The sequence below is a fragment of the Theobroma umbraticum genome, unplaced genomic scaffold, assembly GCF_002168275.2.
Source record: "Theobroma umbraticum cultivar Fairchild unplaced genomic scaffold, ASM216827v3 scaffold_12.1, whole genome shotgun sequence".
Taxonomy (NCBI): domain Eukaryota; kingdom Viridiplantae; phylum Streptophyta; class Magnoliopsida; order Malvales; family Malvaceae; genus Theobroma; species Theobroma umbraticum.
In genome coordinates, this window is record NW_018397269.1 from 1,893,906 (window position 1) to 1,909,312 (window position 15,407).

The 15,407-nt window shown below is 31.8% G+C and overlaps 2 protein-coding genes across 2 annotated transcripts; both read right to left on the reverse strand.

Annotated features, from left to right (window-relative positions):
• Positions 1-10: 10 nt before the first annotated feature.
• Positions 11-3,422, reverse strand: ABA4 (abscisic acid (aba)-deficient 4; the record flags this gene model as incomplete). The annotated part of the gene is made up of 5 exons (XM_021441111.2): positions 3,111-3,422; positions 2,074-2,299; positions 980-1,080; positions 243-371; positions 11-103 (listed from the first exon to the last, which is right to left on the reverse strand). Coding segments are annotated over exons 1-5 (594 nt in total), but the record flags the coding sequence as incomplete, so codon positions are not given.
• Positions 3,423-4,665: 1,243 nt separating this feature from the next.
• On the reverse strand, positions 4,666-10,324 carry LOC110426076 (alpha/beta-Hydrolases superfamily protein). Its single transcript, XM_021441154.2, has 9 exons — positions 10,009-10,324; positions 9,713-9,894; positions 9,134-9,163; positions 8,422-8,548; positions 8,184-8,330; positions 6,356-6,486; positions 6,140-6,277; positions 5,817-5,915; positions 4,666-5,074 (listed from the first exon to the last, which is right to left on the reverse strand). Exons 1-9 carry the CDS (start codon positions 10,052-10,054, stop codon positions 4,850-4,852), a joined length of 1,125 nt encoding a protein of 374 aa, XP_021296829.1. The 5' UTR covers positions 10,055-10,324; the 3' UTR covers positions 4,666-4,849.
• Positions 10,325-15,407: the final 5,083 nt, after the last annotated feature.

Below are 15,407 nucleotides of genomic sequence, written 5' to 3' on the forward strand. Positions count from 1 at the left end.
AGAGAGAGAGAGACCTTGCGGCAAAGAGATCTACGGCCAATAAATGAATCCAGGCAGAAGCTAATGTCATTTCGCTAGAGAACATTTTGGCCATACCAGATAGCTAAAACTCAGGGTGGGAAAAAAATCAAAGTTAAAAATGAGCACCTCATTGGCAGTTTGTCATTTGACAACCATGTATTTCTTAAACACACTAGAGAGATATCACAATCAAATCAATCTAGGTGCTGATAAACATGTACCTCTGGCAGCCAGTATTTACTAGCAAACATCAGCCTTAATGTATCAGGTGTCCAGGAGAGATACAGCAGGTATGCATACATAAGTCCGAGCACAATATACGGGATGCTACTTTCCATAGACTTTTTAGTCTGCATTAGGAGATATGCCAGCCAGATACATGAATTACTCAAGAAACATTGCAGGGCTCAAAATATTTACATGAATCATAAAAGAATGATTGCAAGGTTCAAATGTTTCCAAGACTAAGGCACCATATGCAAAAGCCCGATTACAGGTGCAGTATATAGTCTAGACATTGTAGGTGCTTACATGATATTACAAAAGTTCTAACAAATTATAAAGACAAACCAAGAACTTGATGATCTATATACTAAAAATTCTTTAAATGCAAAAAAAGAAAGAAAAACAATTACAAACCACCAAATCTCAGAGATAGAGAGTACAAATTTACAACCGGTTCACCAAAACTTCTTGCTTGATAAAGGTTTAGGACCACTGTGGAAATATATTGAAACAATGTGTCCAAGAAAGCACAGGTAATCAATGTCCCCACAAGGAAAGACTGAATTACAAACTTTTATTCCAGTAGTATTCTCCCTGAATAATTATTTCCAGATTCACGAGATTTATAAAGAAAGTTCAGATTCCTAAGCTAGACATGGCAAACAGAAACTCAGAAATCAATAGAAGAGAACAATGACAAACTAGATATCCCTAGTAATGATAAGAAACTTACCAATTCAGCTTTAGGAGCAAAAACCATGAGAGTATAGAACGGAAGAACTGCTGCTGTTCCCAAGGTAAATACGCTGCTAGCAATTTGAGAAGTTGTCAACCCTGTAAAAGTGATAGCATATGCGGGTTAGGAAAAATGAAAGAAAATGCTTGGCAATGTTGACTTCATTGACTTCTTTCAATATTCAGCCAATACTCAGAATTATCATTTCCATTATCATTGACCATCATGAGAAACACTCCCAAAATTAGATGGCATTTAAGAGGATATATTGTGTACATGCTACAAATTAAGGACCTTTTAAGAGCACTTCAGCATAAGCACACATAGTGTAAACCAATGATGCGAGTATCAGATTGCTACAAGTAGGACATCAGTAAGTAACCAGGCAGCAGCACAGGGAAATTGGTCCCACAGCCAAGCGTAAAATGGCACAGGCAGAACCAAGAAAGCAGTAGTGGAAATTTCCAACTTAGACTTTTTCAACCTCTCAGCAGCAAAAATTTATGCAGGAAAGAAAAACATGTGGATCTCCCTCCAGCAGATGCCAGATTCTTCACTTGGCAAAAACAGATCAATTTCTTTTCTTCCCTCTTTTCCATACATGTTCACTAATATTCAGTATCTTGTCTAGCAAAATACTGGTTTCTGCGACGAGGTGAGGTGCCCAAAAATAAAAGCAGGAAAGGACCTAATGCCGATGAACTTTGCTGACAGATGGACGCTAAGAATAGCAAAAGTTTAACTAGGTACAAAGAGAGGAACGATATAAAACAGCCAAAAGAATAAATTCCTAGCAATCCCTGAGGTGACATGGCAGAAGTCTACCCAAACTTTGGCAGACAAGACATAATACAATCATTTGTTATTTATTTCTGCTAACATTAGAGATAAAGGAGCTCCAGAAGGACCATGGTGACGCTGAAAAGAAGAATGTAAGATACTCTCTCAGAAGGTGCAACTCCTCTTTCAACATGGCAAGAGTCACACAATTCTGGCCATGTGACAAGCATAAAGCTTGAACTATTAAAGAAAAAAAAAGGCAGTATGTAAACTTCCGAAAAATAAGCACTAAAATAGGTAAAAAGAATTACATGAAGCTTGTACTTCAAAGCTTTTTCTACAATGAACAAATGTTGAAACTTTTTGTCTAATAACAAGTCTTGTTCCTCTAGCAAAACTCCATTCACCAAGTACGCCAGATCCAATTCCTGCTCGCTGACCAAAGTGTTCAGTAGTCCTGCTTTTGAGAGCAGAAGTGAATCTTTGGTCCACTTTCACATTATGACGAAGATTACTAGGCTGCTCAAAGTGGCTAATCTATAAACCGCATAATTAGACAAATTCACTGAGTCAATTAGATGGCTCATCAAAATTCAAGTTCATTAACATATAAAAATAAAAATAACATCTGAGATGAGGGATAAAAGATAATACACCACAGTTTTACATTTAAACTGATAATATTCCCTCATTATGGGCAAATATCTATCTTGTGATAAAATTCATTAGGGGATAACACTGCACCCCCAGTCATTCAAATTGATGTATGTATTATTTGTTTAAGTTGAAAATGTTAAAAAGCAAGCCCCGGACACGCAGAAAACAGAAAACTTCAAGAAAGAAACATAAGTACCAAAGAACAATTTCCACTTTAAATTTGAGAAATGAGAATTTTATATGACCAAACAATCATTTGATTGCAGTTTTCAGTGTGCTTGGATTTAATCAAAGTTCAGATATATCAACTAAGCATACAAAAACATAGTCAAAATTATGTCCACCATGCAGATTACCAAAAATCACTTAATCTTCATTTCTAATACTGAAAAAGCTATAATCTTTTTCAACAAATGTTTTACTCCAGAACTAAGCCATAAACCACATCTCAGGTATAGCACAAATTAGACTTAAACATGCCAATTATATGACCAAATTGATTGTTCCAAAATACAAAACAAACCCAATTCCAGTCCTTTAAAGCTCTTTTTCCATCACCATTACAAATTAAACAACAAAAAGCAGAAACCTTCAAATAACACCCACAATAAGAAACCAACCAAAAACCTCAAAATGGTATACAAAAAAGTTAAAAAAAAAAAAGTAAGCTAAAGAGCATAAAAAAGCAAACCTTTAGTGAGACTAAAGGACGGGAGCTGCAAGAAGAAAAGACCATGATTGCTGAAAAACTGAAATACCCTTCAACAAAAGCAACAAAAATGGCTTCTTCATGAGCTTTTATTAAGTACCTATTGCCTAACAGTCAGTTGTCAAACTAGCAGTAGTCGGTGACGACCCAAAAAAAAAATGGTGACTTGGTGAGGTGAGGAATTTCCACTAAGAGGGAAAGACAGGAAGACACGCAGGCAAAAGAGGAAAGAAAGGGAAAATTGCAAAGGCTACTTTCGGAGAAGAGTTTTTTAAAAATGGAAGACCTGTTCACATAAGCCAAGACAGCCGGTGGTGTCCACTTGCAAACTTTTGTCGCATAACAGTGTACTGCACTCACCTTGCTTGTTGTTTCTGTTGGGAATGGATAATTGGTGCACCTCTGTTTTTGCTGTCCCATCTGATTTTGACACGTGGATTTTGTTGATTGGATTCATAGATTCCTCTTGCAGACATTAACTCGGTTGGGTTTGGCCAATTTTGGTAATGACACGTTGTGAATTAATTATGCTTTTGTAGGGTAAGGCAACCAGCATAGACTTTGCATGCCTTTGTCTCCAGTTTAAAGAGTTCAACTTCAATTCTACCTCTTTTAAATAAAAAACAAAAAATTAAAAAAAAAAAGAATTTTTATGTGATATTTGAAGTGATATTATGGGTAATTTTTTATTAAATTTGTTAATAGTATGAGTAATTTATCTAATGATAATTTTATCAAATCCAATACGAATAAAACTTATTAAGTAATTTTTTTATATCGTATTTAATTGAGCTAAATATGAAATTTAAACTGTCTTAATTCACAATGAAACAAACAATTAAAAAACCTATAAGTACAAGATAGATTATTATCAAAAATAATTTGGACTTAAACTCAATTGGAGTTGATTATGAAGGAAAATACTTGAATTTAAAGAAGTTAAAACTCAAAACGATTACAAATCAAAAGCATATAAATCCAAAATAGTCATATTTAAATTAATCCAAAGCATCCAATGTCATCATATTAGAAAGTTACAAATATACTTCACTAACTTGATTAACGGTCAAACATGTAATTGTTTAAAAGTCGCACATGGTGGATGAATGTATGCATAATTATTTAAATTTTTTTAAAATAAAAAAAATATGAGTGAATAGTCAAAATTAAGATAAAATATCACGAATTCACGTTTTCAACATAAAAAACATACTTAATAAATAAAAAAATCATAATTATATATTTAAAAGTCATTTAATCTCGTAATACAAAGCTAGTTTCAAAATAAATATTAACTTTTGATCACGAGAATTTAAGGAAAAACATATTCCATTCAACAAAAGGAAATTATTCAAGAGCCATCGTTGTCAATAAGACAAGCAAAACCATTTAACGTGCACGTTAAGAATTTTTTAAAATAAATTTCTTTTATCATGGGATAACATCAGTTAACTATGACTTTTATTTTGTTTCTCTTTCATATGAATTTTTTGTTTATTCATTACATGCACCAAAAAGGAAAAAACAAGAGTACCTCTAATAATGTAAACCAGGTTTATAACACAAGAAAATATCTCTTTACTTAATTTAATTTCCTGAATATACAACGAATGTAACCAATCCAGAGATCTACCGCAGCGGATCCTTATTCTCGGATCTTTATTCCCTTTGTTGAATTGTTTTGTATAAGAAAATGTAGGGAACCAAATAAAGATATGAGGTTAGCATGCAGTATTACTGCTATGTTCATCAAGCCAAGAAATTATATCACTAAAAACTCTAAGAATCATATCATCTGGTTCCCCTTCAAGAAGAGAATGGCCTGCATCCTTATAAATAATAATCCTCTTGTCCGAGCTTCTTGCTTTCTCGTACAAGGCTCTGCTAACAGATGGGTCAGTTACAACATCATTCTCTCCATGCAAGATTAAGATTGGAAGCGAAACCTGAAATCATCACAGTTGTAGTCATCAATCATAAGTTTTAAACTTGAAATCAAAACGGTTGTTGAAAACATATTCCAAGTCAATGACAACATTGTTTAAAGCCCAATAATGTCTAAGAATTTTAGTTGAACTGGAGGTGTCTCTGGGGCTTCCTTATTAGGGATATCCAGGAGCTAAGATCTGACAGAAATTGCTATCTTGGCATCATTTGTGAATAAAATTTGTGCAGCATAGGATCCAATAACACTGAGGAAAGAACTAAAGCATATTATATGTGGGCACTCCTGGACTGCTAGTGGTAAGGTAATGATGTGGTAATTGAGACCCTGCCCCTATCATAGCCTAAGCAACATACATATCTCATCTTCCTAGGTAGAGATGCAACACTTCAGTCATTTAGATCCACAACTTCAGCTAAAAGATTCTTAAAACAGTCTATAGAGCACTTGTTCAGGATTTAACAACATTTAGCTTATTTGACTTTTAAGGAAAACAAGTTGGGGATGCTTGAAGACACGATGCTAAAGTATGGTTGATTGCTATCAAACATTACACTACATAACTCTCTGGAGAAATATACACAAACACACTGCCAAACAAGCACAGATATACATATTTCTCTGAGTACAAAGTAAAAGAGTAACAGGCCAAATAAAGCAACAGAGAAGAAGTTGATTCAAATTTCGTTTTACAAAAATAAATAAGAATAGTTATTAGAGAGAGAGGTAGAAGGAAAATGGACCTTTTCCAAGTTTTTTTCTATCTCATTAGTGGTTCTCAGCATCTCTAGAGCAGTCCACAAGCGTGGCTTGTCCTTGTAAGCAATAACATTATAGGGTGTCTGCATTGGCAGAAAACTAAAAAGTAAATTTCTATAACAGAAGTTTTGGTTATTCATTCAAAAAATTATTATGAATGCAGAGAAGATGAAAGATTAAATCAGAGAGATAATGAACTGCATAGAAATGCCACAGTTACACACTTAAACATTCTACAGGACATCCATAACATTTACCAAAACATCAACTACACTTCAAATCATTCAAATAAACCATAGAAACAAACCAGTTCTCTCTTCTTAATGTCTCTAAATGCTGCCTCTGCCAAATCCTTTTGTGGGACTAACTTCTGCTTCGGGAGAAGATTAGCCACACCAATCAGAATTTGCTTCACTATCCAGGGTGGAACCATGTCATCAGCAATCTACACAAAGTATTCCAATTATTAGGATTTAAAAAAGATGCATGCTAAGTCCGTAAATGTTTCGGCTCAGAAGTATACTTTGCACATAGGAGCAACAAGACAGGCACCACTCCAGGCATTAGGTTGTTTTAGATGCACCTTCAGAGCTACAGCTCCACCCATGGACTGCCCGAATAGGAAGCTTGGAAGGGTCCGAAATTTAGGATTCTCTGTTATTGAATCCAACAAAATTAAACATCAAGAGCAATCCAGTAACCAAGGCGATTGGCAATTTTTAAATTAATTGAACATAACGAAGACCTGAAGGGAAAAAGTCTTCCTTCAAATAAAATACGAGAAGACTAAAGTACATTAAGTAAACCAAACATCATTATTCACTATGAAGGAAAAATAAGTGACCTGCCAGAGAAAATAGAAAAACTGAAGCTTCTTCTCATAAAGGTACATATATATGAGTCACAAAAACAGAACTCAAACAAAATGCATCATTCCAATTCATCTTTTAGTGAAGTGATGACAATAATGATAAAAATGACAACGTTTGCATAGGTAAAATAACAATATTCCAATTCAAAAATAACTTCATTAAATTTTTTCTTTCCCTTGTCCACTGTTTTAGTTGTAGCTGATACATTTTGAGAAGAAACAATTAAAAAATATAACTTCTACATCTCACTTGGAAAGAGGACAGATAATGCTTTGAATCAATTAAGAGAAAAGATTGATGTGATTTCTTGTGTGCACAATTAGAGAGAAGTAAGAAGAATGATGAAGGAAGGTGAAAGTGTAATTTTTTTTTACTTGATACGGTAGAAAGGAGGACAGAAACTGCTTCACATCGATCTCTCCAGCAGCCTAGTCCAAAGCTCCCAGACCTTTCTTTTTCAGAAAAGATTCAAGTCGCTTCTTGTGTGTGCAAATGAAGAGAAGTGAGAGGATGGAAAGGAAAAATTTCAAAAAGGACGGAGAAAGTGCAATTTCCTTGTACTTGATATGATCAGAGTAGAAGAGTGAGAAAATGAAAATGTGAGTGTGCAACTTTCACCTGAATATAAAAATTTTGATCACACAAATTATATAAACTCCGAAGAGGACAATGTGAGAGAAAATGAAGATTCTAAAATTTTACGAATTAATTCACTTCCAAATCCATCTAACAAAGCACATGAGTGGAAAATCAAATATTTTATCCTTCTTTTCAATTTTTTATTATTTTTTCTTCCCTTTGAGAAGTTTTTCTATTTTCTTTACTTAGCAAAGCATTAAGGTGTGCCTTGATACATCCCTCCGTTGGATATTGAAACCGCGATAAGTGCCATTCTCCCTGCAGCTTCAGTTTATATCAAACTATTCCGGCCAGATCACCAAAACCAGGAGTTTCAACAAAAACATTTGTGATGGTTTTTCCCAAAATAGTCCAGGTCATCTTATCATCAGAGGGTGCTTTAAGAAATTAATTTGATGTAACTTTCAACCAGCTCTAGTCAATTATATGCAACCGAAGAGGCTGGGAAAGCAAAATTTGTCATCTTCAGAAGGGCAGTGCCAATCTTTTGCACTCAATTTAGAATTGAGAAACCATGTGCAAAGCAAGTCATAAATTTCCTAGGGCTAGGAGCATGGGAGTCATTTATCATAAGATGAATTGTGACATTCAAATATTAATTCAGCATACAACAAAAATCATAGAGGATGATGAATTGCCAAGCACTTATACCCAAAAAATTCCACAATGTACTGAACTCAAACCCTATACCAAGTTACTTTACCTCCTTCATTGCACAAGGGTATCAATGAATTTTTCTATCCAGGAAATCTAAGCCTATCTAAGATAAAATTTTGACACAACCTGTGTTCTCCAAAAAGATTCAATATCATTAGGGCTTAGAGGGAAAAAACTCCAAACCTTTGACTTTGGAGTATTGCTCAATCACATCATCAACAAGCCTGTCAAAGCTGGGAATATAGCAATGAAGACCTTCTGACAGACCAAATCCTGGGTAATCCATTGCAAAAACTCCATACCCACACAATGCCAATTTCCTAGCAATACCTGCTAACAATGGCAAAAATAATTAGGTCCCGCAACAACATACCCAAAACTACAAAATGGTCATTACCACTACTTGTTATGAACTACATGCCTTCAACAAAAAATGTGCAAGTGTCTCCATAACCATGACAAAAGAACACCATTGCCTTGGGGCAGGAGGTCTCTGGAAGCCAACTTTTTGAGAAAATTTCCAATCCCCTAGAATTCACCTCATATGACTGTACAACAAAATTTTAAAATATCAACTGATTATTAAGTATACTATAGCGACTGCAAAAAATCCAACATGGGGCAATTAAACATTTTGCTGGCACAGTAGACAACAACTTAGGTATGAACCCCATCAATTGCATACAAGGGGAAAAAAAGTAACTGAATAATTAACATCATAGCATAATTACAGTGAGGAAATTTTCTTTTAAAATACAAGGAAAAAGCTTTCCAGTTGCTGAAGGTTAATCTTTTTAATGGCTAGTATGGTGGCCTTTTCTTCGGCATAAACATAATAACGAAACATATGATTTTTTCAAAAAATAACATTTTCATTTGAATTGGGAATCATCTTATACGTATAATATGAAACTTGCTTGCTGAGGCAAAGATAGAGGAGATGTCTTTTCTCTCCCCCTGCATCAAATTTCAGCGATGAATGCCCGTATATAAAACTTTAAATATTCCAAGAAAAGAATGCATAAGCAAAGGAATAAAGCTACTATGGTAAATTCAAGGTGTACAAAAGCCTACCAAGACAAACAAAAGAAGAAAAGAGAAAAAGACAAGAAGAACAAGTCTAGAGCTTTTACCTCATTCATCTTCAATCCATCTATAGGTGTCTGCAACACATGCAAAAACAGTAGACCAATCAATATTCACCCAACAACCACTCAAAATTTTAAAATTATATAATTGACATATCAAACTGAAAAAGAAAGGGATTCTGAACTGAATTCTTGCAGTGACACTTTGTCACTCATACTGATAATTACCAATTTCCGTTTTAATAAAATTTATTGTGCCCCTTAATGTATCAACTCAACCGCATCCTGCTAATTATAAATTACAAGAATCCAGAAAATGAAATGAACTAAAGCCAACTAACACAACAAACTTATGACTTATCCATTTGAAATACTATCAAACGAAAAGAAAGGCACATTCTCTACTGAATTTTGACATTGGGATGTTGTCTACTCATTCTAATTATAACCCAATTTTCATTCCAATCCAGCCATTCCTTATCTACATATATATCAACTCAATCAAATCCTCCAAAAAGGAGTCACTGAAAAAAAATAAGAACTAATAATTCAACTCAATACATAATATTACTATCCAAAACACAAAAGGCATAAATTTGAAGTATGAAGTTGGAAAGTAATGACCTTGAACAAAATATGATCAATTCCAAGCTGAAACTTCTTAAAGGCTTCCCTAGCTTTTCTTCTAGCTGGTGCTTCATCCATATTAGCATCCAAAATCTTCTGCAAGTCATCATCCACCCCTTTGAGCCTCACCGGTTTAGCCATTACTTTCCTTTTCTCTCTTCTACCCCTGGACAAAAACCCTGTCACCCAGAAAAAATCCTATATCTTTTTAAATACCCAGTTGTTTACTTTAGCAGAAAAAGAGCAAACAAAGGAAATTTCCTTTTGTAGTTGTTCTTGGATTCTAGAGTTACCGTCAAAAAGATGGCTCCTCAACAAGTTTGAAGATTTCAAAGCCATGTGGATTTATTTTTGGAAAAGTAAAGAAGAATGGCTGACAAAAAAACAAACAAACAAATTATATTATGTTACTTAAGCCCCGGAAAAATGGGTGGAAAAATGAGTGCAAGGCAATCTGAGTGGCAGTGGGAGAGAGATATTTGCACTACTAGTTTGTTTGTATTTTGATTATGTTTTATTCTTTTGTAAAGAGGAAGAGAAATGCAAAGGGAATTTGAGATTCGGCTTTATATATAGAGCTAAGTTGTCACTACTTTTCACTGTTGGAGAGGTTCGAAGACACCCAAACACAAGAAGGCCAAGGGCTTGGTTTGGTGAAGATGATGTAGCGTTCACGATCACGAAAGGACGGTGCCGATGCTCGCTACAATCTCCTCACTCCTCAGTGACACGTGTTAAGATTCTTTTGGCAATGCGGGCTCTACAGAAATAACAAGAGGCCTTTTGAATTTGAGCCTCAGGAACGAACAAATTTAATTATTTTTAATAAAAAATCAATATTAAATAATAAATTTATATTTATGCACTGTTACAGTATCAGCTCATCAAATGTTATCACGTCAAATTATTCAACCAAAAGAGATTTCAAAATAATTTTGCTTTTTAATTTTAGTGATGTATTTTTTAAGTGTTTTTTACATTTGATTTAGGATTATAATGTGATAACTAATTGTTTTTTTCAAATAAATAAATTAGAGTTTTACTATTAAGTTTGATTTAAGGTTATAATGTAGTTAAATAATAAAAATGGTAAAAATAACTAATTAACATGAAATTAAAATTCTAATAGAAATTGTGACAAAATATTTCCTACACTGATACTAGCCTCAAAGATAATATTATCACAATTTAATGAAGGATTCTTCTATTCTTCTATCACAATTGATGGTCAGATCGGCCATCTGCATACCCATATGAGTTTCAATACTAATCGGCAAAAGAATTACTTCTTTATTAAGTTACAAGGATTTTTGGTTCAACAGCACTTTTTCTTTCTCTTTCTCCCAATAAAAAGAAAATCTGTACACTAAATTCTCCACTCTTTCACTCTCACAACATGCTTGATTGGGGAATGGAATAGCCATTCCTCATATTCCTAAACTCCCTTTAAAAACTTTGTTTGCTTTCTTAGAATTGTCATTTTTGAAGAAACCTGAATAATCATGAGTAAAAGGGACCTTAGTAATAGCTATTCCAAGGATATGGATCAGGTCAAAATTTTTATTGGACAAAAATTAGCCTTAAATAAATTTAAAAATTATCATCATAATATAGAATTTCTTTAATTTTCACATTTTCTTTCTCTCTCTACGCATCTTCTACCTCTTTCCTTCTCTAAATTGCATACCATGTTGTATAATTTATTTAATAATCAAGTCATATAAGTGTGAAATGATTTTTATCATGATTAAATCCAATGACAGAGTCAAGATTTCATGCTTGAGAGGGGAAAAACAATATGTTCAATATTTGAGGATAGAATTATTAATTTTTTTAAAAAATAGGAGTAAAATTATAAAATTATAAACTTTTCAAAATTTGGGAGGATGGGTCCCTCCCTTCGCATTTGATTAAATCATAATTATTTAATCATTTTTTATTTGTAGCAACCATTTTTTTTTTGTAACAAAATATTAAATACTAAATGGTTTGAAAAAAAGAAATTGAACCGAGTAAAGAAAACGCATCAAATTTTTTATCCTTCAAGTTGACAAAAATAACTTGTTATGCCATTAATTTGTGTTAACACTATTACTTGCATTTTCTAAATTCATATGGCATTGCCCTTTTTGTGGTTGGGAAATGAATCAATGATAGGGAATAAAACAATACTTATCCAAGTAGTTGGAATAAGACATTTAATCTTTATATTTTAAAGTTTATATTATTTACGTACACATTATCTTTATCGCAATTTTGTGCATATCCATTATGTGGGTGAGAGAGACAAGAGAGACATGTGGGAGAATAATTTTTTGTGAGAAAAACAATATATTTTTTTAAGTATATGCCAAAAATAAAAAAATATAATTGATTAAAATATTATTTAAATATTGACTCCATTCGTGATATTTATGTAGACAAATTACTAATATAAACTTATTTTTGTGCGTCACTTTATTGTTTTGATTAAAGTTTTTATGGAATTTTATTAATTAAGTTGATATTATTACGTGGGAATTGTGCATAATCCTCTTTTGCAAATTAGATGTCTAATAGCTTGATATTCGGACAATATTTGAATTCTTAATTAATATATTTGACGTACTCCTTGCATGACACGTGGCAAGTACAGAGAATTAGTTGTATAGTTTGGAGTTTTATTTTTTATTTTTTGTACTTACGTAAGTGGCGGTACAAACCTCCATGGAGTGCCACGTGGCAGTCCCATGGATCTTCCCAACCTAATTAATTTTTTTTGGTTCTTTACTTTTTAATTTTGAAAGAAAAAAGGTATATTTTTTATTCTCTCTTCTTTTTAAAATTTTTTAAGTTTTTGAGAAAAAAAAAGCTTTTCTTTGGAAATTAAAAAAGAAAAGGAGGAAAACGCAAAGTAGCTTCAATTTAATATTCTTTTTTTTATTTTTTTAATTTCTTTTTTTTAGATAGAGGAAAGAAAATAAATTTAATATGTAAATATTTTTTTGAAAAATTAACCCAATCATATATATAGAATTAGTTTAAATAATAATTAATATTTAAAATAATGAAAAGTAAGTAAGAAAGAAAAGAGTATAATAATAAGCATTGTATATTTAAATGTCCGTAAATGTAAAGTTTTGTTATCATTATACAATAAAATTTATATAATGAATTTTTTTTTTGTGTTTTTATCACTTTTAGATTTATTTTAAATATATTTTATTATCATTAAATTGAATTTTAATTACTCAAACTAAACTTTTATTAAATTAAAAATTTTATTTTTCATTGACTTGGAAACATATTAATTTATGATAAATTTGTAAATTATAAGTCATAGTTTAATCATAGTATTGATATTTTAACTGGAAACTAGTGGTTAGTATATTAATTTCTCCAAAGGTTAAAAATGTTAAATTAATTGGAATATACTACAAGAAATTAGCGGTGTATAGATGATTTAATTGGAAGACGTTTTCAATATTATGTTTATAATATCATCTTTTTAAACATATAATAATAATTATTTTATTTTTTAAACACATTGTTACAATTGATAAATTTTATTGCATTAATACTAATTTCTGTTAAGAGTCATATAAAATACACAAATTAAGTAGGAAAAAAGTATAGTTATTACTTATTTCAATATTTACAATAAAATCTCTCTAAAGTAAAAGGTAAATTAATACTATATTAATTTATATATTAATTAATAAAAATTTAATTTAACATTAAATTTAATACATGTATTATGTATTGTAATTATACGAATATTTCTTAATTATTGAATTATAAATTATCATTATTCGTAACAAGCAAATCATTAAAAACGTCGTGGAAATTGACTAAGAATATGAGATTGAATACTATGGTCTATACTAGAGTCTATCTTGTGCAAAAGTGTATTCAAAGCAACAATCATATTGCATGATTTTCTCTTGCAGTATGAGAACATTATACTAAAGCTTCTTAATACACTAAAAAAAGTTAAAAAAAGTTCAAAGAGACATTAATTTTAAAAAGAAATAAGTAACATTAGAGTCATATTTTATAAATGGTTCATGATCCTGACTCTCTCTTGGAATAGTTGATATGGTATGCTCTAGAGTTTATTGTTTCTAGAATTATGTTTTTTCCTTGCTGCTACAGGAAACTTTTGTGTACAAGGGACATGATTTGCACATAAATTTAATTATTACTACAAGCATACCTGTGCGTTGCACACATATATAATAATACATGTTGTAATAGTTGTGTTTATCATATTTTTCAGTTTATTAAATTTTGTAGGTGAAGACTAAAGCAAGTCCATGTGCTAAAACTTGCATATACAAAATGTTAAGAGTCAGTAGAGTAGAAAGTCTTGAAATATTATAATCTAAGGTCATAATATAATGCATAGATATATAGATATCAGCACAAAATGTAAAGCAACATTACAACAATTTATAATTTTATACCATCATCATTAGGTTAAGTACGAAAGGTAGTGCTTGTAAATAGAAATCACGATAAGGTTTTTGAGAAGTTTTACAAAAGATGTCATTGTTGTTGTTACAAAATATATGTAATTAGGTAAAATAGTGTTTTGATATTCAGCCAGCATGTAAAGCATATACAAAAAAGATATAGTTATAGTGTATAATATTACATGCCACCTTGAACAAAAAAATCAGACATCTTGATACGTAACTGGCAATTAGATGTTAAGAATTTATATTAGCTATAGATAAACAAAAAGTTTCAATAACGCTACGCTTTTATCAAGGTTTTGGTTTGATGTGTGCCTTGTTTGCAAACAATAGCAGAGCAATTACAGAGTATCATAAATTGTTTGAAATTTTTATCTCAACAACTCATGAACCAAAGCAAAAAACATTAAAATTATATGAGTAATACACAACTTACATCAAGCATTGATAAAGTCTATGTATGAACAATTAAAAAAGGCAATGAACAATTAAAAAAGGCAAACTTTAACATCCTTTAATAACAGAATTTCATTATCCATAAAACATACCTTTTATTTCTTTGCAGCTCTTAATGTGCAGAAGAATCTAATTTATTTAAGATTTCTGTGTTGATATGTTAGCGATAAATCTTTCATAAAAAATGCTAGAAATGTGTGTCAATTTTGAAAATGTTGAACATTCAAATGAAGATTGATATATTTCAAAATGTATCATTTTCATCTCATGCTTGGAATTAAAACTATATGTAAGAAGGAGAAAATAACCTAATAACAATCAAATGAAGGGCAAATATCTAAAATGAAGTTTATTGTATTGTAATCCTAACCTGGTTTTGTATTTTTTCTGTGGTGATTCTTGTCCCGGGTTGGTGGTAGCACATTTCTAAGGAGTGTTTTCTAAGAAAAGTTCTTTGGCCACTTGTGTGCTGATTGGTAATGGTAGGAGCTACTCCTCTGGTTGTTCAATTGTTAATGGAGGTGTTAAGGATACAACAATGCTTGGAGAAGTTGGAGTGGCAAGTTCTTGGTTTGCCATCACATCAAAATCGAACAGTTTGTAATTTGAAATTTTTGTTTTCATTGCCTTTAACATCAGATCTATTATAAATGTCTTTGTTTGGTTGATCAAGGCCTTGACAGGGCCAAGCAATGTCATGCGACGGATTGACTGTTGCAAGTTTTGTGATACTCGCTCCAACTAACTTCTTTACCACTTTACAGAATGCTACCAATCTT